Raw genomic sequence first — 24,474 nt, forward strand, 5'->3', positions numbered from 1 at the left:
ATCTACCCAAATTATTTTTTAATGTCAACACACACACACACACACACACACACACACACACACACACACACACACACACACCCCTTCCTGTCCAGAGAACCACAGGGATTTCTCATCCATGGGTCATGTCTCTGTGTTTTCTGTGTGTCTCCCTCTTGCACAAGACCACTGCAGTAATTCCCAGGGGTGAGGCAGTCCCTGAACACAGCTGGTCCACACAAGGGCACTCGGGCATTCTTCTTGGTCCCTCCTTACGAAGGAGTCAGCAGGTATCACAGAGACTCAATCATCGTGCAGGCTTCCACAGTCCGTGTTTCCTTTGGTCCCATTTGGTGGAGATCCCAACCAAAGGGCCGGAAGAGGCAGGACAGTGTCTTTCTCTTGCCCCTTCAGCCCAAGAACTCCTCTCTGCCATGATGATCACTGCAGGAAAATAGTCTTTTCTGTGACAATAAAAGTAACAATTGACAATTTTGAGGCCTGCTCTTTTTGTTGTTACATGCTGTCAGTCTGGTTCCAACTTCTAGCGACTTTATGTACAACAGCCTCCCCCGTTGCACCACTGTATCAAAGTCTTCCTCTTTTTCACTGCCCTCTACCAAGGATGATCGTCTTCTCTAGTGACGAGTCCTTCCTGATAGCACACTCAAAGTACCTGGGGTGAAGTCATTCTGTCTTTGTGATGACTAAGCATGAGTACAATTAATAGAACTTCCATTCTTTGCAATGTTATCCATAATTTGTTAAGACCCACACAGTCAAAAGTCTCTGCATATAAAGGAATTGAGGAGTTATTGGGTGTTAAGTATTTTTATGCATATTTTATCCTTACAATAATCCCTAAAATCTCACCACCACCCCTCTATGGATAAGGCAATGGAGACCTGGAGAGGCTATGTAGCCCAAAGCTCCAATGAAGAAGCCGGAACTCAACCTAATTCTCTGCTCTGAAAACTAGTGGCCTCAAGGTTGACACTATGTTGCTTCAAGGTCACCTCTTCTCTTCTGGTATTCAGTCTTCTCAGTCAGTATTCACAACATTTACAAGAGTGAGCTCAGTTTTCTCTTCTAAGCACAGACTACTAGCTGCTTTATGGCTGTATTTCTTTAGCTATTTCTTTTTCACTCAGGCTGATCACTGCAGTTGTCCTCAGCAAAGTTGTCCCCGTCTTCAGAGAATAACCCAGTCTCTTCAGGAGCCCTGCGGAGGAGTGGTTTCACAATGGGTTGCAATCACAAGGTGGGTGTTGAAAATGAGCAGCCGCTCTGGGGGAGAAAGAGCTAACTCACAGGGACCGTTCTGTCCTGCCCTTTAGGGTCACTACGAGTCAGCAGTGACTAGATGGTACTGGCCTTGGTTTGTTTTTGAAGTCTTCGTGTGGAATTCTCCTTTCTCCTGGCAACTTTACTTGAAATAAAAATACTTTTTTTCACAATAAGACCTTTTAATTGTCAACATTAAGTCTGAATTGAAATAAAAACACTTTTTAGTCTCCAGACACAAATATACTTCCATTTTCCCATGCATGTATGTATATGCCCTTTGAGGGCAGGCACCAAATTTTATTCACTTGGGGTTTGCACAGAGGCCTCAAGAGGTGCACATTTTTAACTCGCTCAGTGACTAACTGAAAGGTGGGAGATTCAAGTTCAACTCAAAGTATCTGGGGAAAAAGGCCGGCCGATCTACTTCCAGAAAGTCAGCCCCCAAAACTCTCTGACACTCATGGGATTGCCATGACATAAAATCAACTTGACAGCAACTAGTTGGGGGGTTGTGTCCTGGTAGCCTCAGTGCATTGACTGACCAAATCAATCAGTATCTCTGGCTAGTGACTGAGCAATCCCACCCAGACTTTGGAAGATAACTCTGGTCGCCGTTAAAGAAAGACTTACTTGAAAGAAAGGCTCTATCTCAGATCTGAACAGCCGAAAGAACAGAGCTGCTGGACCCACCACTCCGACCTGAAGGTACACACCTGTGTGCCCCAGGATCATCTGACATCAACACACAGAGCCAAGGGACCGCAGTTCAGCTTGAAAGGCAGCCGAGTCTCTACCAGACAACCAAAGGCCATCTCAGCTTCTAGTCGTCCAATGGAAGGAATCTGTTCATTCAACGACACATTTCCCAGGACAGCTACTTGACTGTAATGTTATGTTGTTGCTGGGTGCTGTTGTGTCGATTTTAACTCATCCCAGCTCCAGGAGATAGAACTGCCCTGAAGGGCTTTATTGGCTGTCATCTTATAGAAGCAGAGCAGCAGATTCCAGCAGCCAGGTAGCCAGGTAGCCACTGGTTGGCTTTCGTTTGTAGCTGAATGCTTAACCGGTGCTCCACTTGGGCTCCTTTGGACTAGAATGTAATATACAATTATTTTACACACTAAGATGTGAAGATGTCTATTGATTTTATGTGTGTGTCTGTGTGTAAATGATGATAAAAACTTTAAAAGCAAATCCTGGTTAAACAGCATTCTTGTGAGCTGAGATCTGCAGTTGGAAACCACCAGCAGCTCCACTCTGGAGAAAGATTGGGCTTTCTACCCTAGTGAAAGGTTAGTCTCGGAAACCCACAGGGGGTCGAGATGAGCCCACATGACCTTGATGACAGTGAGTTTTTTATGGGTTTTCTCGTGTATTGGAATTAAAATGTAAGCAGGAATTAATTATATACTATGATATGTGTTTCACTATTTATTTTCAACTTTGTCACTTGGGATTTTATAGTTAAACCACACTACTATTTCAAATTGAGAGACTACGGTTCCAATTAAGATTTCCCATTTTAATACTCCAAAGATGTTAACAATTATTAAAATGTTTTGACTTTCTATCACCAAATAAATAAGAGCATGGACTCTAGAAAGAAATCTAAGCCAGTTGCCATTAATCATTCTTGGCAACTCTGCTCTGTAGGGTTCTAATCGCTTTGATAGTTCAGAAATAAGATTGCCAGGCTTTTCTTCCACATTTCCTCTGAGTAGATACAAGCGGCAAACTTTCAATTAGCACTGAGTGCTTAACCTTTTGCTCTGCCCATCGACTCCTGAGCCGGACTGCCGGGTTCTGGATCCCACCTCTCCAGTTATTAGGTGATCCTGGACAAAGGTCCCATCCCATTCCTGCCTTGATTTTCTCATCTATAACAAACATCAGCTCCTCGGCTCCTAAGTGGTTGTGAATATTATGGGTTACTATTTGTAAAGTTCTCACAAGAGTACCTAGCACATTGTAAGTGCCATATAAGGTCAGTAAGACACTTGGGGGTAGCCCCCCCTCCTGCCACTAGCATAGAAAGGGCAATAGCTAGCTCTGTGCCCTATTAAGGAGTGCTGGTGGTGCAGATGTAGTTTCAGAAACTCTAAGCAGCAGTTCTTGGTGTGTTTATGGTTCGTTGCCCTTCGTAGTCTAAGAAGTAGCCCTGATGAAACTAGAACCCCACATTCCAGGCCTCAAAAGAGTTCTAGTGTGGGTCATTGATCCAAAGCTTTGAAGGCCACTTCGTTCTGAAACAGAGCACACATGAAGGTGCAGTGCCTGCCCTCAAGGGACTGAGTCACGTTAGAAATCCTTAACCCTTCTCCACAGATGAGAAAACTAAGGTCCAGAGAAGATGTGACTTGCTCAAGGCACCAGAGGTGGAGCTCGAATTCAGGTCTCCCCACCATTCTCGGACCAGGATGGTTCCAATGGGGCAGTGGTCAAGCACCCACTCGGAGCACCGCCGATCAGCATCTACTTCTCTCCCCCAGCTGAGCTTTCTGACCCTCTCTTTCTGCTCCCACGCTGCACCGCTCCCCACCGGCAGCCTGGGGCCCGGAGTCGAGCAAAGAAAACCTCGCGTCCTGAAGGTATGCAAATAGCTTCTTTAACCTTTCCAAAGAAGAAAGGGAAAAGTTACTTTGCTCCCTGAGTTAACTCTTCCCGTGCCGGAGAGGTGAAGGACTCAGGGCTCGAAGGCCTCCCTGGGAACGGAAAGGGTGGAGACCCCGCCCTTATTGCAGCGGCCGCGGCGGCGGCGGCGGAGATGGATGGGTGGCCACCTGTCAGAGGGCTGTGGGCGGGGGCCGGAGATGCGACGGCCGCGGGGCCGGCGAGTTAAGAGCCATTGAGCGCAGGCTCAGAACGGACAGCTCGGAGGAGGCAGGAGGTGGCGGTGCACGACTCCGGGAGCTGACCGCGGGCCAGAGAGAGGGAATGGAGGCCAAGGGGAGGTGAGGGCACCTGGAGGTGACAGCAAGGAGATACGCAAAGGCCAGCGGTTGCCGAGCTGGCCCGGCCACTTCCGCGCCGACGCGGGGCGGGCCGGCTGAAGAGGAGGCGGCGCGACGGTGCTGCGGGGCCGGGGGGATGCTATGTCCCGCGAACGGCCCCCCCGCACGGACATTCCGCGCAACCTGAGCTTCATCGCCGCGCTGACCGAGCGCGCGTACTACCGCAGCCAGAGGCCCAGCCTCGAGGAGGAGCCGGAGGAGGAGCCAGGTGAGGGCGGGACGCGGCCCGGGGCCCGGTCCCGCGCTCACGCTCCGAGTCGGGGTCGCCGCGCCCGCTCTGCGCCCGCCGGAGGCGGGGGGGTCCGGGCGCCCCGCAGCCGCAGCCCAGACACCCGCAAGAGAGTGCGCTTCGCCGATGCCCTGGGGCTGGAGCTGGCCGCCGTGCGCCGCTTCCGCCCCGGCGAGCTGCCTCGGGTGCCCCGCCACGTGCAAGTGCAGCTGCAGAGGGACGCCCTCCGCCACTTCGCCCCGTGTCAGCCCCGCGTCCGGGGCCTCCAGGTAGGCGGCGGGGGCGCCCTCTCCTCGAGACCGCTCGATCCGGAGCGGAAGGCATGTGGGAGTGGATTTATCAAGGAAGATCCCTCTGCATCCCCAACCCTGGGTGTGCACCTGCTAGTCCCCAGCCCGTTCCCGAGTGGCTCGAGGCCACTGTCCCACTGGGCTCCCACTCTTAGACGGGCACGCCAGGTGGGCCTCTGATTGGCTCACTGCCTCGCCCTGACCACGCCCCTCGTCTCTCCCTCTCCGCTCCCCTAGGAGGCGCGCGCAGCCCTGGAGCCGGCCAGCGAGCCTGGCTTCACCGCCCGCTTGCAGGCGCAGCGCATCTGTCTGGAGCGCGCCGAGGCGGGCCCGCTGGGCGTGTCCGGGAGCGCGCGCGTGCTGGACCTGGCCTACGAGAAGCGCGTGAGCGTGCGCTGGAGCGCCGACGGCTGGCGTAGCCAACGCGAGGCGCCCGCCGCCTACGCCGGCCCGGCCCCGCCCCCTCCGTGTGCGGACCGCTTCGCCTTCCGGCTGCCGGCGCCACCCATAGGGGGCGCTCTGCTTTTCGCCTTGCGCTACCGGGTGACGGGTCACGAGTTCTGGGACAACAACGGCGGCCGTGACTATGCCCTGCGCGGGCCCGAGCATCCGGGCAGTGTCGGCGGCCCAGAACCCCAGGGCTGGGTCCACTTTATCTGAGAGGCGGCGCCCGCGGGCCGTGGGGCGGGGGGAACCAAAGGAGTGGACAGGGAGGAACCGGCCTCGGTGGGGATTGGACCCAGAGCCTGGTGGGGGAGGGAGCCGAGGGAGGGAGGGTCCACGGAGCTAGGGGAGACCGGGATGTGAATGGAAGGAGCCGAAAGCCTCTTTCGCGAGTGGGCACTGGGGAGGAGGTGAGGAGACTTGGCAGGCGGTGCCGTATGAGGTGAAGGCAGCTCCTTGGGGGGGTGTGTAAACTAGGAGGCCACGCCGGTTACTCATTTCCTCCTTTCCCACCATTGCCACCTCAGGTCTCCCATCCCTGTCGGCTCTAGCTGGAACTCCTCAGCCGTAATTGCCTTGCTTAATCCCAGGAATTTGACCGTTGCTCACTGGGCCTTAGCATTAAGACGAGGCTCTCTTGTCACCCCTGGCGGTACCTACCCTCCGTTTCTAGGGACTGGCTGGGGAGTAGAGACAGACAGCAGTCACAACTTCGCCCTCCAGATTCCAGGCAACCCAGGGGAATAAAATGGATGCAGAATTAATTCTGGGTCTGCCCTTGTAGCTAAATAATGAGGTGCCTAAGGGGTTGGTACATTCAAGGGCTTCCAGAAAAAATGCCTTGCCTTTCTGGGGTGCCTTCTCCTGATCTCTAAGCACTTTATGGGTTGCATTTGTCAAGAGAAGGCAGATGAAGAAACAGTGTTCAGATCCATCCTGTCTGGCCCCGAAGAAAGAAAGTCCCTGATCAGTTGTATACCTTGCATCAGGCTATTCACTTGTGGCTCCAAGTTTCTTCCGCAGGAAATTGACTTGAGATTCCCTTCTGGCTTTGACATTTTATGGTCTGTGAGTGGTAAAGCTTAGATTAGAAGCCATGGTCGCAGGTCTAGTTCTACAGTTGCATATTTCCCTGAGTGTCTGGGGCTGAGGATGGGTCTTCTCCTTGGGGTACACATGTGCCTGTGACCAGCCTGCAGCTCAGGGTATTTGGGGGTCTCTGACAAATGACTCCTCCGGTCTGCTCCTTGCATTTGGCCTTCCGTAGACAGACTCCCAGCTGGATGCTCTGAGACAGCTTTGGGCTAGATGCTTGGAAGTCCTCTAAGTGAAGCCATGTGGAGGCGTCTATCATGGGTACAGGGAATGGACAGCATTTCCAATCAAGACTCAAGCAACACTTGAAGATGAACTGTTAACAGAAAATGATAGTTTGCTCTATTCCCCGAGCAAGTGGAACGGAAAAGCTGGGCTCTTCACGCATCCCATTCATCCTTGTAACTCTCGGGCAGCCTGAACATTGGAGTCAGGCCTCTGCTGGCTGCCTGGTCTTCCTTCTCTCAACCTTGCCTTCCCGTCTGTACTTCCTTTGACCCAGTTCCTTTTCACCACTCTTCTTGTTTCTCCAAACACTCCAAGGTATTTGCCTTCTTTTTCTCGCCTTTGCCTTTCTCTTCATCCTTGTTGGTCTGGGCTGTTCCTTTGCCCTCTAGAAGGGGTAGAGAACCTTTTGTTCAAGACCATGGTTGATTCACCTTCCTCCCTCAGGCTCCTTCCTGACCGTCTTCTAGGAGGGAGAAGCGGGGCAAGCAGCCGCAGTTCCTGATGCTCCGGAAGAACTGGAAGCTCCCAGGTAATCGTCTCCCAGCCCCCTCTTCTTTCTATTACTGATTTTTCAGATTAAAAATGCTAGCTCCCCCTCATCATTAAATGTGTGTGTGAGAGTGTGTATGTGTGTGTTTTGTATGTGTCCGCACTTATCCACACATGCATTCAAAGTAGAGTGTGGCACTTGCCGTCACCATGTCCCTCCTGCCCAAAGCCTCAGTCCTTTGAAGGAAGAGGACAAAGAGAGTGAGCACGGGCCTTCCTCACACAAATAACCATGTGAGCATCACCCGAATCGTGTGGAGAAGGACACAGCATTTCGCGTCTGTGGGTCACCTGGAGGCCGGGAGTTCCAGCAGGAACTCTGGAGAGAGAAACTCTGAGGAGAGAAACTACTGGAATCTGGCAAGCAAGGCACTATTCAGTCGTCAGTGAGGACCCCAAGCAAGGGAGGGTAACGGGACTGGCGCGACTGGGTCGAAGCTCAGGGTTGTAATCATCTTGGCCCTCTGTGTTTGCCTCACTGTTACGTGGCATTAGCAAAACCTCCCATTGACCCAGTGTGCACCTGCTCAAAACTAGTGGTTTGCATGCATTATTTTATTTAATCTTCTAAAAACAGGAGTTTATTAATATCACTGCCTCTGTTTTAGAGTCAAGGAAATGGGCTCAGAGAAGCTCAGCAAATTGCTCAAGGTCACCCAGCTAATGAGTAGAAGTTACTATTGTAAACAGGAAATCTTGAATTTGGAGCCTATCCACATAACCGTGACACGTTCTATTTTTTTTTAAGCAAATAAAATTTAAAATGTTGCCGTTGATCTTCTCTCATTAGGGAAAAAAACATCGTTTGAGGTTGTGCTGGACACTCATCCATCCAGTTCCCTGAACTAGCTTGGAGAAGGCAAAATGTCAAGGGCCTTGACCTCCCCTGCCCCTCCCAGGGCTTGCAGCTCCTCCTGCTCCAGGTCCATGTACATCCAGGTTGGTACAGGGTCAGCAGGGGAACCACCCCACCTGCCACTAGAGAACTTGGGGTTCTCTCCCAGCCCTACCCAACCCTCCACACCTGTTGGTGCACCACCCTTATCCCCCCTGCCCCCCACTCCTGTGCAGGAGCCAGGTCCCCTCGGGCTTCTGCTGGAAGAGCCTGGCTAGGATAACTAGGTGGTTCGTGTTTGGTCCCCTCTGGGAGCCTAGGATTGCTGAGTGGGTCAGTACACACTCTAACTGGGGGCAGAGAATGAACCAAAGATAATCCTGGTCCCTCTCAAAGATAATCCTGGTCCCTCCCATTCTTTTCTCTAAGAACTAACAAGAATCACCTACTCACCCCTCTCAGCATTACAGAACCAACACAGGAGTCTTGGTGCTCATTAAATTGAGCTGCCCCAGAACCTGGGAGCTAAACTGATGAACTGTTGTCAAAGAATGGGCCTGGGTGAAGTAAGCCTCGTTGCACATACAAAAGATGGGTACCTATTTTCCCAAAACAACTACTGATACCACCTACCCTTGTACGGTATATATACTTTTCCCTTTAAACAGTTTTATTGACAGGTAATTTACATATATAATTCAATAGTTTAATCATATCACAGGGAATTATACAATTCATTTTAGAGCATTCCCCCCCTCCCCCATGGTTAAATCACCTTTAAGCTCATTTATGCCAGGAGCAAACTAAAAGGAGAGGGAGAGAGCGTGGACCACTTACTGGCCCACCAAGCCTCATGGACAACATTCCTGCTCTGAGCAGCCAATGCACAGAGATTCATAGGGCCGGCCCCACCACGAGACACGATGTCCCTTCACTGACCCACAGCGCTATGGGGGACAGCACTGGAGACACAGTTCGGGAATTGTGCCCCGTCTGACAACAGGTCTCACCCCCATCGGACGGTATTGCACAAAGGGATCGCAACAGAGCAGCAAGGAGAGCAAAGCAACAAAGTCCCCAAAGAATACCGAAAATAGACTTCTGACTTAGGGCAGGGCTTGGCACCTCATTAGACTCAATTGGAAAACATTCAAAGGGTCGACAGACAGTCCTGGAACTATTTATAAGCTTTTTTTCCCCTATGCCTATATAAGGCAAGACAAAAAATCCCCAAAGCAACAGGACAGACGGTTCTGGGGTGGATATGGGATAGGAGGGGGTGGGGTAAAAGGAGGGGGGAGCCAACAAACTTAGGGACAAGGGAACAACAAAAGACCTAAAATCATGGCAAGGAGGGAGTAGCATGCCTGGTGGGGGTTGATCAAGTACAATGTAGCTGAGAGGAGTTACTGAGAGCCAATGATAGTGGAACCGAAGGAAAGTAAAAGGAAATAGAGAAAAGAACTAGGAGGCAAAGGACATAGAGGTATAAATATAGGCATGTATAAACGTAAATATCAATATAGAATGATGGGATACAGGTCTATGTACATATATATGTATCAAGGTAGCAGATCAACATTGTGCCTCTATACTCAAGTCCTCCCTCAACACAAGAGCACTTAGTTCTAATAACCTGGCATTATGTGATGTTCACCTTTCCGACATGATTGCTGAAGACAAATGGGTGCATAAGCAAATATGAAGAAAGCTGATGGTCCCTGGCTGTTAAAAGATATAGTGCCTGGTGTCTTAAAGGCTTGAAGTTATAAACAAGCAGCCATCTAGCAGGGAAGCAACAGCCCACATGGAAGAAGCACACCGACCTGTGTGATCACAAGGTGTCACCTAGACCAGGTATCGGGCATCAGAAGACCCAAAACAATCATCAATGTAAAGTGGGGGGGGGGTTCAGAATGGAGTCCCAAAGTCCATCTGTAGACAATTGGACATCCCCCTCATGGAAGGGTCACAAGGAAGGGACCAGCCAGCCAGGGTGCAGTACAACACCGAAGAAACACACAACAACATTCTTTTAATTCTTTAATGCTTCCTCCTCCCCCACCATCATGACCTCAGTTCCACCTTAAAAATCCCGCTAGACCGGACCATGTACACTCGTATAGACAAGAGCTCTGGATACAGGGAATCCAGGACAGATAAACCCCTCAGAATTATGGAGCAGCGATACCAACCCCACCCAGCCCCTCCTGCCAAGGGGGACGAACAGCAGAAATGTGGGTGATGGGAGACAGCGGACAGTATAAGATATGGAAATAATAATTATAATTTATCAAGGGCCCCCTAGGGTGGGGTAAGGAGTTAAAGAGGAGCTGCTACCAAGGGCTCAAGGAGAAAGAAAATGCTTTGAAAATGATTATGGTAACAATCACAATGTGACTGATCAAATTGGTGTTTGGATTGTTATGAGCCCCAATAAAATTATTTTTTAAATGTATGTAACCACAAGTAGTGCTCCATCTCCCCTCCCATCTTCCTTAGTTACTCTCGAAATCCCCTTTCCCTCCCTATCTTACCCCCCCCTCACCCCTGTATCCCCTCGTATCTATAATTATCAATGTGCATCCACTCCTGTGCTTCACAGCTGGGAGACCCCACAGAAAACAACAACAAACCGCGCTAAGATGGTAAGTGCAGAAACATAATAGTATACAAAAAGACTAATAATTCGGAGGAAGGAAAATACCCCCAATATATGTATTTTTTTAAGTCAGGGAAGACATTTCTGTGATGGAACCAGTAAGAACAAATTCAGGTCGCGTCTATAGGGTGGCCAACAGCCACGTGTTGAGTTTGGTCCAGCATCATCAAGATCACAATGGTCTCTGCCTGGCCAAGGCTACTGGAGGCTCTTGCCCGCGGCTCCGCAGCTACAGTGTATTCACAACGTCTTCTCTGCCAGGTCCTGGTAGGTCTCTGATCCCCTTGCTGTGCTTCCTCCCCCACGCTGCGGCCTTTTTCTTCCTGAAAGGAGGAAACTCAGTTACATTCTGCCCCTTAACCCCTGCGGGGAAGAGCAAAGCCCCTTTTCCTCGCAAGGAGGGCGACCTCGCAGCAAAGGCCAAGGAATAGATGGGAGGGAGGAAAAGTCGAAGACGTGTCCAGTCCGGGATGGAGTCAGGAGTGGGTGAGGAAGGGCGGAGGCCGCGAGCTAGATGAAGTTCAAGGCATGTCCTAACCTAGTGCTGACTGTTCCATCAGCTCAGTGACCAAAGACTCCAATGGCCCACACCTGGGATGAGGGGCCCCACAGGGAAGCCCTAGCCAGAGAGGAACCCGAGTTCCTCTTCCAGGTTACATCACAATGGCAGGGCCGTGACGTCACTGCGGAGCACTGGCTCCTGGGCCGCTGTGGAGTGGAGCCAGATGCTGACCAGGAGAGTAAGCATGAGGAGCCGACCTTCAGGGAGAGGTAGGTGGGGGTGCCTTCGTTTCCTGGGGCCACCGTGACAAAGAGCCACCTGGTGGATTCAGGAACAACTTTTAATTCTCGGCAAGTTCTGGAGGTTAAGAGTCCAAATCAGAGAAGTCAGGTCGACTCTGCACACATGCACACACACACGCACACACACACACACAAGATCTGAGAGAGGAACTGTCTTGTGCCACTTTCCTAGCTGCAAGTGGCTGCCAGCAATCGTCCTCTGCCTTCATGTGGTGCCTTCTGGTATGTGGCCCTATTTCTGTGCCTGTCCCAGTGGAAGACATTCACCAGGAGAGACGACTCAGACCCTTGCCATACACTGTCTTCACAGACGGACCCGACCGTAGCTCCTCGAAGTCACACTCGGCACAGGAGTTAGTACTTGGACTCACTGGCAGGCGTCGGAGGCAGTGCGGGTTTGGTTCCAGGCCACCGCAATAAAGCAAGGCACGCGGCTGTTTCCCAGTTATGTTTCCCAGTTATGTTTCTGCGATGCTCTCGTCTATTGAGTGTGTAATAGCATTATGGAAAATGAAATAGGAGAATTTCCAAAATGTGACACGCAGGTACCAACTAGGGACAACTCGGAAAATGGCGCCAACAGACACGTGTGGTACAGGGTTCCACAAACCTTCAAGTTGTCAAAACAAAACCAAAAAAATCCCAGTATCTGTGAGGCAATGAAAGGATATGTACCTGTATGTGTGTGGAGGGGACGCAACTGCCCCTAACGGGAGCTTCCCAGAGGTTGACCCATGACTGTGCCTCGGGCCCTACTGGGGGCCCGCTGTCTCCCAGACTTCTCCCACTGTGGTTTGGTGGATGGGTTGTCTGAAATCTTTCTTCCACCGACTCCTTCAATACAATGTCTGGTATCCCAGATTTTCCCTACTTGCAGCAGTTCTAATTGGTCAGCCTCCAGGCCCCTCCCACTCTGGATTTTCTGAGGACCCCTGGCACAGAACACTGACGTAGGGCAGGAACTCACGATAGCCATTCGGCGAGTTCCAGAGATGGATTGAGGTTGGTAAAGGCTTGGAGATACCACTATTGAAGGCTTTCGAAAGAAAAACAAGTACATAATTAGCATCACGAAGGTGTGAATATATATATATATATATATATATATATATATATATTCAGTGAAAAAAGATACTGACTTAAAAAAATAAGTTGACAAATATATCACAAAGTCAAGAAAAATAGCAAAATTTAAAAATGTCTGTTTGGTAAACCCTAACTTTAAAAAAACAAAAACAACTACATACTCTTCAATAGCTTGCCCACATGATGATTATGTTTTTTATAAAGAAGTGGGATCCCAGTGGCACAATGGTTAATTACTCAGCTGCTAACCAAAAGGTCAGTGGATCTAACCCACCAGCCTCTCCATGTTGGAAGGATGTGGCAGTCTGGTTCTAGAAAGATTTACAGAGTTGGAAGCCATATGAGGCAGCTCTACTTGGTCCCCTCGGTCACTTGGATCTGGATCGACTAAACAGCAATGGGTTAGTTTAGGGTTGGTCTACAGAGAGCATGGGGGTGATTCTGTCTTCCAGCATTGTTGGTCACATGTTTTCAATTTAGAAAAATTTTACCTGCACATCTTGTTAGGGAGAATGTCACATTTTTAGAATTTTTATTAAACCTGGAAAAATTACCATGTTTATTTCATAATATAGAGCATTTTAATTTAGGTTTTAATTCTATACATATGTATGTATGTGTACATATATGTATGTGTGTATATGTGTATGTATGTGTGTGTGTGTGTATATATATATATATATATATATATATATATATATATATATATATATATATATAGAGAGAGAGAGAGAGAGAGAGAGAGAGAGAGAGAGACTAAGAGGCAGTTGTTTGCACAGAACAGGGGCATGCACATCAAGATTTGTTCCCTTCACCATCATTTAATCTATATGCTGAGCAAACAATCTGATCAGCTGGACTATATGAAGAACCAGGAGTCAAGGAAGTCATTAATGATTATAACGTGAGTTATGCAAATGCCACAACCTTGCTTGCTGAAAGTAAAGAGGACTTGAAGCACTTGCAGATGATAAAGATCAAAGAATACAGCCTGCAGGAGGGATGACATCGGTCAACATAAACCAAAAATCCAACCTCTACCAAAAAGCAACCCCACTGCAATACACAGAGCAACAACTCAACACGAGCGTTGCATTTTGTCTGGATTCGCAAACACTGTCCATGGTGGTAGCAGGCAAGAAATCAAATGAGGTTGCACAGTGGGCAAATCTGCTACAAAAAAACTGTTGAAAAGCAGACGTCACCTTGAGAAATAAGGTGTGGAGACCTGACCCAAGCCATGGCATTTTCTATTGTCTCACATGCACGGGAAAGTTACACAATGAATACGGAAGACCACAGATGGATCGAGGCCTTTGAAAATGGTGGGGAATATTAAATAGCCCATGGTCTGCCAGAAGAATGAGCACACCTGTCTTAAGGAGTACAGCCAGAATGCTCCTTAGAAGCACAAGGGCCACACTTCACACGGACTCTGGATATGTTATTGGGAGGGGCCAACCCCTTGGAGAAGTCGACCTCATGCTTGATCTAGTAGAACAACTCAAACAACTCACTGCCGGGGGACGAGGCATGACTGTCCCTGTGGGTTCCCAAGGCTGCAGAAAGCCTCGTCTTTCTCCCAGAGAGCAGCTGGTGGCTTCGAACTGCTGATCTTTCAGTTAGCAGCCCAACACACAACCCAGTATGCCACTGGGGCTCTGGATAAAGTAGAGGGTCCATGTAAGGGAGGAAGAGCCTCAATGAGCTAGATTGACACAGTGGATGTACCAGTGGGCTTACACAAAGCAAGGATTGAGAGGATATCGAAGGACTGGGCAGTGTTTGTCCACAGAAGGGTCACTATGAGTTGGCACTGACTCAACCAAACCTAGCAACCACAATAATAACAAGGTTATACAAGAAACCTGAAAAATCTAGAAGCTGTGTAAGGCAGAAGCCTTTCAGAGAAGGAAAATTAAAATAGTTTCCCCGAATAGAGAGCAATAGAAAAGTGGTAAGGCTGCCTGCCACCTGCCAGAGGCAGCCAGCTTGGAAGACCAGGGAAAAACAAGGGAACCCGTAAGTCCCATCTCTTACAAGTTTCACTATATAGCCTTTGAATGGAGAACATTAGGTGGATTCCTGGAAACTATGCCTACAGGGAGGCAAGTTATTCAGGAGGTAATGACACACTGCATCCATGTACCTCCCAAACCCAAATTAAATGTATCATCAACTCAACTTCCTTAGCCAATGGGGAAGCAGACGGAGAAGGAGTCTGGGAGGCCGGCTCCTGTGGAGGGAGACCTTCAGGGTCATGAGTTGGTGATGGTTTCCAGTCACATTCTCCCAAGTAAAAGTTATTCCCCTCAGGGTCCCTCCATAATAATGCTAATTTGTAGTGGTGTTTGCAAGCACTTGGCCACTTACTATCCTCCTGAAGGTTTCTACTTGTCTGAAGATTGTCCACCATCAAAAGCAATCAGTCCCTATTGTCTGTCCCTAAGTAGTGCCCACTCCTTTCTGACAAGGAGTGTAGATTGTTTCCCTGGAGAAGAGCTCAAAGACGACCAAGGTTAGGCTGCCATCTTGACTCTAACACTCTCCCATCTTGTTACCTTTCTGTCACACGTATGCCTCCAGCACCTCTCCTTCCTATTGCGTGCACACCCCTAGCTCGTTCTTCTCCTGTTACATGTATGCCTCTAAAACAACCCCTTCCTGTTACATATGTGCTGTGCTTACTGTTGCCCAAGATTAGATGCGTTCATGAGAGAATTCATTACTCCCTCGTCCTGGTTGTGGTCTCCATCGGAAGGGCTGAGCCCTTGTCTCATGCCTTATCTCATGGCTCTGTAATTTACCCTTCAGTTACACAACTGCCCCTGCGGACACATCCGGATGTGGGGCTCGACCGATCTCAAAACGCCCACGTGTCCCCATTGCTGCTCAAGCAAAGGGGACGTGTGGAGGGAAAGCCAGACAGAAAAGAGACAGTCCTCTCAACCAGTGGCGGTTAAAAGTTTTCCCCTTAAATGGTATAGCAGTCATGTGACCCTAGTGCTCTGTCCCCTCCAATGTCCTGGAAGAGGACCGTGCACAGCAAGGCCCTGAAACTTCAGCTTCTGACGTTATAGGGAAATGGGCCTCTGATCAGTCCTGGTACTGCCTGAGCCAAGCAAAGGGGGAGCGTGGATGCATAATCAGCTCTCTAAAACCAGATGCCGACTTTTCCCCCGTCAACAATGATAAGGAGATACACATCCCCATTTTCCACATCTTTGTCCACTTCTGACTCAGTTGTCCATGTAGCACTCCTTCTGGCCCGAACCACTCCGAGGTGCTGCCTCTTATCTGTCAGTTTGTCACACTGTGCTGTGTATAGGAGTGGGTTGACTAGAGGAATCCAGGGACACTCATATATATGTGAGAGAGCTTTATATCAAAGAGAAATTGCATATTGAGAAAATATCCCAGCCTAGTCCAGATCAAGTCCATAAATCCGATATTAGCCCATACGTCTGATACTTGTCCATAAATTCTTCTTTAGACTCACATAACATATGCAATGATGCCGAATGCAGGAAGATCATAGGTCAGTGAGTGGAAAGTCTTGTGGATCCAGTGGTGGTGGAAGCATCTCAGCACTGGCTTGGGTCTCTATGTGTCTCCTCCAGGAAGATGAAGCAGAGAGAGAATGTGGTCCGCCTCCAGGGAGAGAAAGAGGAAGTTCCCAGAATCTACCATGCCCACATCATTGGGCTGTGACCTGAGTGACAGGCTAGACTCCACCCCTTCCCTCTTAATACCTTCAAGTTGACACGAGATTATGTAAATACCACTGGTGACCTGTGTGTTGATATGATGCTGAAAGCTATGTCACTGGTATGTCAAATACCACCAGGGTCGTGCAAAGGGAAAAGGTTTCAGCAGAGCTTCCAGACTGACCAGCCTTTGAAAAGGAAATAGTCCATCCACCGAGAACCTTATGCATGGCCACAAAACACCGGCAGCCACTGAAGGCCTGATAGCGAACCCAGAACACTGTTGGAGGTCATGCCAGAAGACTGGGCCCTCAGGGGGGAAGGCACTCAAAATGTGACTGATGAGGGGCTGCTTTCACAAAGTCGAGCCTACCGGGACGATGTGAATGGAGACCTGTGGGGGCGGAGACTTCGGGGTCTTCTGTGCTTGAGGGGCACAGCTCAAGGTGAGAAGAAACAGCGGCACAGATCTACTAACAGCTGGAACTTGGAAAGTACGACATATGAATCTAGGAAATTGGGAAGTCATCAAAAACGAAGTGCAAGGCATAACAATGTATACGTCAGGCATTAGTGAGCTGAAATGGACTGGCCTTGGCCCTTTGAATCAGAAAATCATACAGTTTCTTACACTGGGAGTGGCACAATCAAGAGGAATCGTGTTGCATTCATTGTCCAAAAGGGCATTTCAAGGTCTACCTTGAAGTACAATACTGTCTGTGAAAGGGTGATAGCTGTCTTCAAGGAAATCCAGTCAGTACAAACATTATTCAAATTCATGCGCCAAGCACAATAGCCAGTGATGGAAACGTTGAAAACTTGTACCAACATCTTCGGTTGGAAATTGTTGAAACATGCAATCAATATGAATTGATAATTATTGGCAATTGAAATTTAAAAGTTGGAAATGAAGGAATAGAATATGGTCTTAATGAGAGACAGTCAGCTGGAGATAGCACGATAGAAACTTTTAAGACCAATGACTTGCTCATAGCAAATGCTTTTCCACAACAATAGAAAGGGAGACTCCACCCATGGACTTCTCCAGATGGAATACACAGAAATCAAACTGACCACATCTGTGGGAATAAATGATGGAGAAGCTCAGTATCCGTAGTTAAAATGAGGCCAAGGGCTGGCTGTGGAACAGACCACCAACTACTCATATGTAAATTCGGATTGAAGCTGACAAAAATTAAAACAAGTCCCAAGAGCCAAAATATGGCCTTAGGTCTCTCCCACACAAATCTCAAGAACATCCCAAGGTTTGCTGCATTGAATATTCATGACAGAAGATGTGGATGACATCAAGAACATTCATGAAAAAAAAAAGGTCATTAAAAAAAACAGGAAAGAAAAGATCCATGCGGACAACAGAAGAGACGCTGGAACTGCGCTTAGTGGTCGAGTAGCTAAGGTAAATGGAAGAAATGATGAGGTCAAAGAGCAGCTCCAGAAGACAAAGTAGGGGTAAAATATTGTCATTGAATGGACAGAGACCTAGAGTAAGAAAAGCAAAAAAAAAACAAAACAAAACACATGCTCAGCATATCTTAAAGCAGCGAACAGGAAACTCAAGCCTACTGAATAATTCCGCAGTCATCCAAAGAAGCTGGAAATATAGAGTCACTGAACCAAAAGAAGCCGTAGACATCCCGGAAGTGGGCACTCCACGAGGTGGCACATGGGCAAGAAGCAGAGGGGCTGAAGGACAAAGGTCAAGCTGCACTGAAAGCATTGCCAGAAGCAAAGCTCCAGGTACTGAGGGAGCACCAACTGAAATGTTCCCCCCAGGTGATGATGCCTTTTACTCATGCCAGGACATCTAGAAGACAGCTACTTGGCCAACTAACTGTATTTGTACCCATTTCAAAGAAAGGTGATCCAAATGAATGCTCAAACTATAGAACAATATCATTCATGTCGCCTGAAAGGAAAATGTTGCTGAAGACCATGCAACAATGGCTGTAGCATTATATTGACAGGGACAAAAGACATCATTGCTGATGTCAGGGAGGTCTTAAAGGAGAGAAGACCAGAAAGATGTTACTTGTGTGTCATTGGCTTTGCCACGCATTCAACTGTGTGGATCCTAACAAGCCATGATAACCATGAGGAGAGTGGGAAGTCCAGGACCTTTGATTGTGCTCATGAGGCACCTGTGCGTGACTCAAGAGGTGGTTCTGCAAACAGAAGACGGGAATGCTGCATGGTTTACAATCAGGAAGATGTGCATCGGGGGGCGGGGGGGTATCCTCTCAGAGTTATTCACTCCGTCTGCCGAGCAGATCATCAGAGAAGGTGGGCTATATGAAGGAGGATGGGCATCAAGTTTGGAGGAAGGCTTCTTACACACACTAGCTTGCTGAAAGGGAGGCGGACTTGAAGCACTTGCTGATAGAGATCAGAGATTGTAGCCTTCAGTGTGGATTATAACTCAATGTAAAAGAGACCAAAATCCTCACAACTGGGCCATTAGGTTGCATCGTGGTAAATGGAGAAAAGATCGAAGTTGTCAAGGATTTTGTCTTGCTTGGATTCACAATCAGTGCTCATGGAAGCAGCAGTCAAGATATCAAAGGGCCTTTCGTAAATCTACTGCACAAGATCTCTTTAAAGTGTTGATAAACAAGGCCGTTACTTTGAGAACGATGGTGCACCTGACCAAGTCAGGTATTTTCAATGGCCTCATATGCACGTGACAATTGGACATTGAATAAGAAAGACTGAAGAAGAATTGATGTGTTTGAACCGTGGTGCCGGCGAAGAAGATTGAGAATACCATGGATGGCCAAAAGAATGATGGAATCTGTCTTGGAAGAAGTACAGCCAGAATGCTCCTGAGAAGCAAGGCTGGCAAGACGTCATCTCACAGACTTGGGATGTGTTGTCCGGAGAGACTAGTTCCTAGAGAAGGACATCAGACGTGATAAAATAAAAGGGCAGCAGACAAGAAGACTCACTACAAGATGGATGGACACAGCGCCAACAACAATGGGCTGGCTCAGCATCAGAACAAGTGGGAGGATGCACAGACCGGGGCCGGTTTCCTTGTGCTGCACAGAGGGGTCCAAGAATGCACGGACTCAAGGGCAACTCACCCCCACCCCTTGAGTTAGGTCGGAGCTCCAACGCAGGATGGTACAGACCACCAAACTACCCACGGCCCAGGGTCAGCGGCATGTTTGGGAGTCCACACAGCATCCTGCTTTCTGACCTGCTGCCACGAAGTCAGGGTTTTCCCACGACAGTCATACCCATGACTATGGTACCGCCATAAGCTTGGGGTCTCCACTGGGTGCTCTCCCATCAAACGTACAGGCAACCAACTCAGGGTTTTGCTGCTACCCTTCAAGACACCCCTAAGCTTAGAAGTTGCCAGACAACCCCTCCACCTTCACCTCGGACCTTCTGGCCTCCACTACTTCTTTGTTACTTGGAGTTGGTTCCAACACATAGGGCTCATATCTCCAACAGAATGAAACACTGGCCCTGCACAAGCCTCGTCATTGTTGCTATGTATTATATATGTGTATACATAATTTTATTGGGGGCTCTTACAGTTATTAAAATAATCCATACATCAGTTACATCAAGCACATTTGCACATATGTTGCCATCATTTTCAAAACATTTTCTTTCTGCTTAAGCCCTTGATATCAGCTCCTCTTTTTTCCCCTTCCTCTCCCACCCTCTCACCCTTGTGAACCTTTGATAAATTGTAAATTATTATAATTTTCATATCTTAAACCATCTGCTGTCTCTCTTCACCCACATTTTTGTGGTTCAGCCCCCTGGGGTGGGGTGGGGCTCATACATGGATCATTGCCAGTGGGTCCCCCTTTCTCTCCCTTCTCTTTCCTGGTATTGCTACTCCCATTCTTGCTACTGAGGGCTTTATTTCTCCAGGATTCCGTGTGTTGAGAGCTCTTGTCTGTACACGTGTATATGCTCTGGTTCAGCTGAATTCCTCAGGTAGAACTGGGGTCATGATGGTGAGGGAGGAGGAAGCAGTAAAGAACTAGAGGAATGTTTTGTCTTCCTTCGGTGCTATACTCTACTCTGACTGGCTCATCCCTTCCGTGAGGGGATGTCCAGTTGTCTACAGATGGGTTTTGGGTCTCTACTCTGACCCCCCTCATTTGAATTGATATGATTGTTTGTTTTGGGTCTTCTGATCCTGTTGACACCTCATGATCACACAGGCTGGTGTGCTTATTCTATGTGGGCGTTGTTGCTTCCTTGCTAGATGGGTGCTTGTTTAACTGCAAGCCTCTAAGACACCAGACACTATCTTTTGATGGCCGGGCACCGTCAGCTTTCTTCATCACATTTGCTTATGCACCATTTTTTCTTCATCAATCATCTTGGGAAGATGAGCATCAGGGAATGGGGAGTTATTAGAACAAAGGTCTTGCGTTGAGGGAGTACTTGAATAGAGTCCATCTGCTTCCTTAATACTTAACAGATAAATGTATGTACATAGTCCTATATCTCTATCATTATATCTTAATATATTTACACATATACATGCCTATATTTATACCTCTATAAATATCTTTTGCCTCCTAGTTCCTTCCTCTTTCCTTTTACATTCCTTCTGTCCCACTATCATGTTCGACTTTCATTCATCTCTCAGTAATTCCTGTGACATTGCACTTGACTTGATTGAGTCCCACCAGGCATTCTACTCCCTCCTCGCCATCAATTTTAGATTTCTTGCTCCCTCGTCCTTGGGTTTGTTGGTGCCCCGCTTCCTTTCCCTTGCCTCCCCCTCTCCCCTGGAACCCTCAGTCCCATTGTTTTCTCCTTGGGGTTGTTTATCTTGCCTATCTTATATAGATAGATATGAAAAAAAAGGGAAAAAAGCCTATAAATTGTTTCAGGTCTGTCTGCCGACCCGTATGTATGTTTTCCAATCGAGTTTGATGAGGGGCCAGGCCCTACCCTCTGAGTCTAAGTCCATTTTCAGGATTCCTCAGGGACTTGGCTGCTTTGCTCCCCTTGCTGGTCTGTTACGCTCGCTCCCTTTGTATTTCACCGTAGCGTGGGGGGGGGGGTGGGGGGCGTTCAGAGTGGGCACAATCCCCGCACTGTGTCTCCACTGCTGTCCCCTGCAGCACTGTGGGTCAGTGAGGGGACGGATGTCGTGTCTCCTGGTGAGGCTGGCCCTATGACTCTCTCCATGTCTTGGCTGCTCCGAACAGGAGTGTCATCCTCAGTGCTTGGAGGGCCAGGGGAGTGCTGTTTATTTTTTACTTGCAAATGATATGAATGATAATTCCCAGATTTCATTGGGTCACCTTCCTTTGGTTCAAAAATTTACCGAACTAATTCATACAATTCATGGAGAGTGTTACATTTATGATCAGAGTTTTATTATAACCACACAAAAAAACCCCTGATGCAAATGAAAAGACACAACAGGGAGGGTCTGGGAGAAGCCCCACTGCACAGCTTCCGTGTCCCTCTGGGCGTGTTCCTGTCCCACTGTGTCAGGACACCCGAGGAGCTGCCAGGTCTCCCTCCATTCCTTGCTGGGGCCTCATTGTGCAGGCATGAGTGATTGAGTCATAAGCTCCTCCCTCTCTGAGGTCAGCTGGCATCAGGCTACCTGACACCTTTGTGGCCTGGCCTGGCCAGGCACCCACTCATTTGCACAAGCCCCCAGGTGTTATTCAGGTCTTAGATAACAACAAAAACAAACACATACAAAACAAAAAAACCAGCCTGTTACCTCAGAGTTTCTAGTCCATTCTGATTCACAGTGGCCCTATAGGACAGAGCGGACAGCACAGAAATCTTTATGGAAGCAGACTGCCACATCTTTCTCTCAGGGAGCAGCTCCCATGACTTAGCCCGGAGCCACTAGAGTTCCTCAGATGACACAAAACCAACACACCTCACTCCCATCAAGTCGATGCCAACTAATTGGACAGGGTAGAACTGCCCCTGTGCGTTTCGCTGACTGTAACGCTTCAGGGGAGTGGAAAGCGCATCTTTCTCCCAAAGAGCAGCTGGTGGTTTCAAACTGCCAACCTCGCAGTTAGCAGCCACAACCACTACACCACCAGGGCGCCTTACATAACACAGACACCCAATTACTCATGACATCCCAAGGATTTCACGTTACCGCTGAAGAAACAAGGGAAGGGCCAAGACCAAATGACGTTGAGTTAGGTTTTATCCCTTACTCCCCAGAGGGAGTGTTTCCACCAAAAATGTAAGATCAATATTGCTATATCAAAGAAAACAGGAGACCCCATTCTTCAGCACTAGTTACAGCTCAGTGGGTTCTGCTTTGGGCCGCTAACCAAAAAGTTAGCAGTTCAAAGCCCCAGCCCCTCCAAGGGAGAAAGACGAGCGTGTGTGGTATTGTAAAGCGTTGCCGTTACTAGGAAACCCACAGGGGCAGTTCTACCTTGTCCAATAGGGTTGCTGTGAGTTGGTGTCTTTGTTGTTTGTTTGTTTGTTGTTATTTGAGCACCCCCAAACTGGGAGGTCACTGTCTTGCTAATGCTGGGACTTTTCTGACGATGTTAGCTTAGGCCTCTTCCCCTCCTCTTCTGCATCCGTCCTGCCCTATTCCACTCGATCCTCTAAAACCTCAGGGTGAAATACCTGCAGAAGAGGACAGCTTCAGCGTGCACTACAGAACAGGGCAGGCAGGGGCACCACTTCTCCCTTCCTTGGATTCAGGTCTTCCTTGGATTCAGGTCTGCCCTGCCCCCACTCCCGACTCTCCGTAGTGGCATTCTGAGTCAAGAAAGGCAGCTGAGCTGTCTACCTTTCATAGCGCCAAGCCCGTAATCAGTGATGCCCAGAGTGACTCACCAGCCCAGGGCCAGGGCTTTCATTCCCAGTCAGTTCCAGTGGCTTTCCAGCCAAACCAGCTTGAGTCCCTCCCAGTCAGTCCTGTTTTACTAATTGTTTGGACGAGGGGATCCCCTCTCTCTTGGAAACTGCTTAGAATGCGTCACTTCCCCAAACTTCTCTCATTAGAGTAGAACCACTGGAGCGTTTGTCGCCATGGTGATTTAGGAGAAGATCGATGTACTCCTGGCACCTACCTTGAGAAGTAAAATGTTTAACCCTGAAGTTGAGAGCAGATGATTTCCATGTTGGCACCTCCAATGTTTGGGTTTTTGTTGTTGTTGCCAGATAATAGTTTGAAAGGCATCCAGTTTATTTGGAAGACTGAATAGTGCCGTTGAAGGTGAGGGCGGAAAAGCAGCAGCCCACAAACTCACTGTCATCCAGTCGATGCCCACTCGCCGTCCATACCGACTCTTGGCTACCCAGCAGGACAGGGCAGATCTGCCCCTGTGAGATCCCGAGACTGTCCTGCAGCCCGGCGCTGAACCCCTTGAGCCACCAGGGTTCAGGGAGGGAGAAGGCAAGCAAATACAAACCCAGCCAGAGCAAACCACTGCCACCAAGTTGATTCTGACTGGGGCTCCTCGCATCCCTGTGCGGGGTTTCCGCGGGTGTAAGTCGCCTTGAGAGCACATGGTCTCCCCTTTCTCCCTCAGAGGAGCTGCCAGGTTTGAACCACGAACCACGCAGTGCAGCAACCCAACACTTGCCCAGCAGAATCCCCGGGGTTCGGCAAGACAGGGCCGGTGACAGAAAATCGGGTTCAGCACTAAACAGAGACAGCGTAGGTACATGGTGTCACGCAAGCCTGCAGGAGGTCTAGAGAGGACCAATGAAGAATGAGAAGTAGGAGTCATGTGGGGTTTTCTTTGTGGGGGTGAGGATGGGGGTTGGAGTCTGTAGAATATGGGGCAATATCTGAAATTGCGTCATAAAACGATTGGAGCTACATACGCTGTTGTGATCTCAACAGGCAATACTTCAAAGACCAGTATGAGAGCAGAGGAGGAGACAGACTGCCACTGACTCAGGCGACCTCAGGACTAAGGCAGAGTAGGGCTGCTCTCTGGGTTTCCCGAGGGAGCACATCGCTGTGGAAGCAGGAGAAGCTGGACTGCCATCTGTCTACTGCTGAGCAGCTGGTGGATTCGAACTGATGACACTGCAGTCAGCAACCGAACACGTGACCGACTATGCCACCGGGGTTCCCTAACCCAGTTTTGTTCAGAAGATGAAGAATTCAGAGTATTCAAACTTTCAGCCCACAGCTTCCTAGGGCGCGGGCTACTTGCTTTGGTGGACCAAACCAAAACCAAACGCAGTGCCACTGGGTCCCTGTGACGCGTCGCGAGCCCGTCGGCTTGGGAGACTGTAACTTTCTCCCCACCAGTC

At 49.0% G+C, this 24,474-nt stretch overlaps 1 protein-coding gene across 1 annotated transcript; it reads left to right on the forward strand.

Moving 5' to 3' along the window:
* The first annotated feature begins 3,957 nt into the window (after positions 1-3,957).
* Positions 3,958-5,504, forward strand: PPP1R3E (protein phosphatase 1 regulatory subunit 3E). Its single transcript, XM_075531691.1, has 2 exons — positions 3,958-4,775; positions 5,034-5,504. The coding sequence occupies exons 1-2, from the start codon at positions 4,359-4,361 to the stop codon at positions 5,454-5,456; spliced, it is 840 nt and encodes a 279-aa protein (XP_075387806.1). The 5' UTR covers positions 3,958-4,358; the 3' UTR covers positions 5,457-5,504.
* Positions 5,505-24,474: the final 18,970 nt, after the last annotated feature.

The sequence above is a fragment of the Tenrec ecaudatus genome, chromosome 14 (genome assembly GCF_050624435.1).
Source record: "Tenrec ecaudatus isolate mTenEca1 chromosome 14, mTenEca1.hap1, whole genome shotgun sequence".
Taxonomy (NCBI): domain Eukaryota; kingdom Metazoa; phylum Chordata; class Mammalia; order Afrosoricida; family Tenrecidae; genus Tenrec; species Tenrec ecaudatus.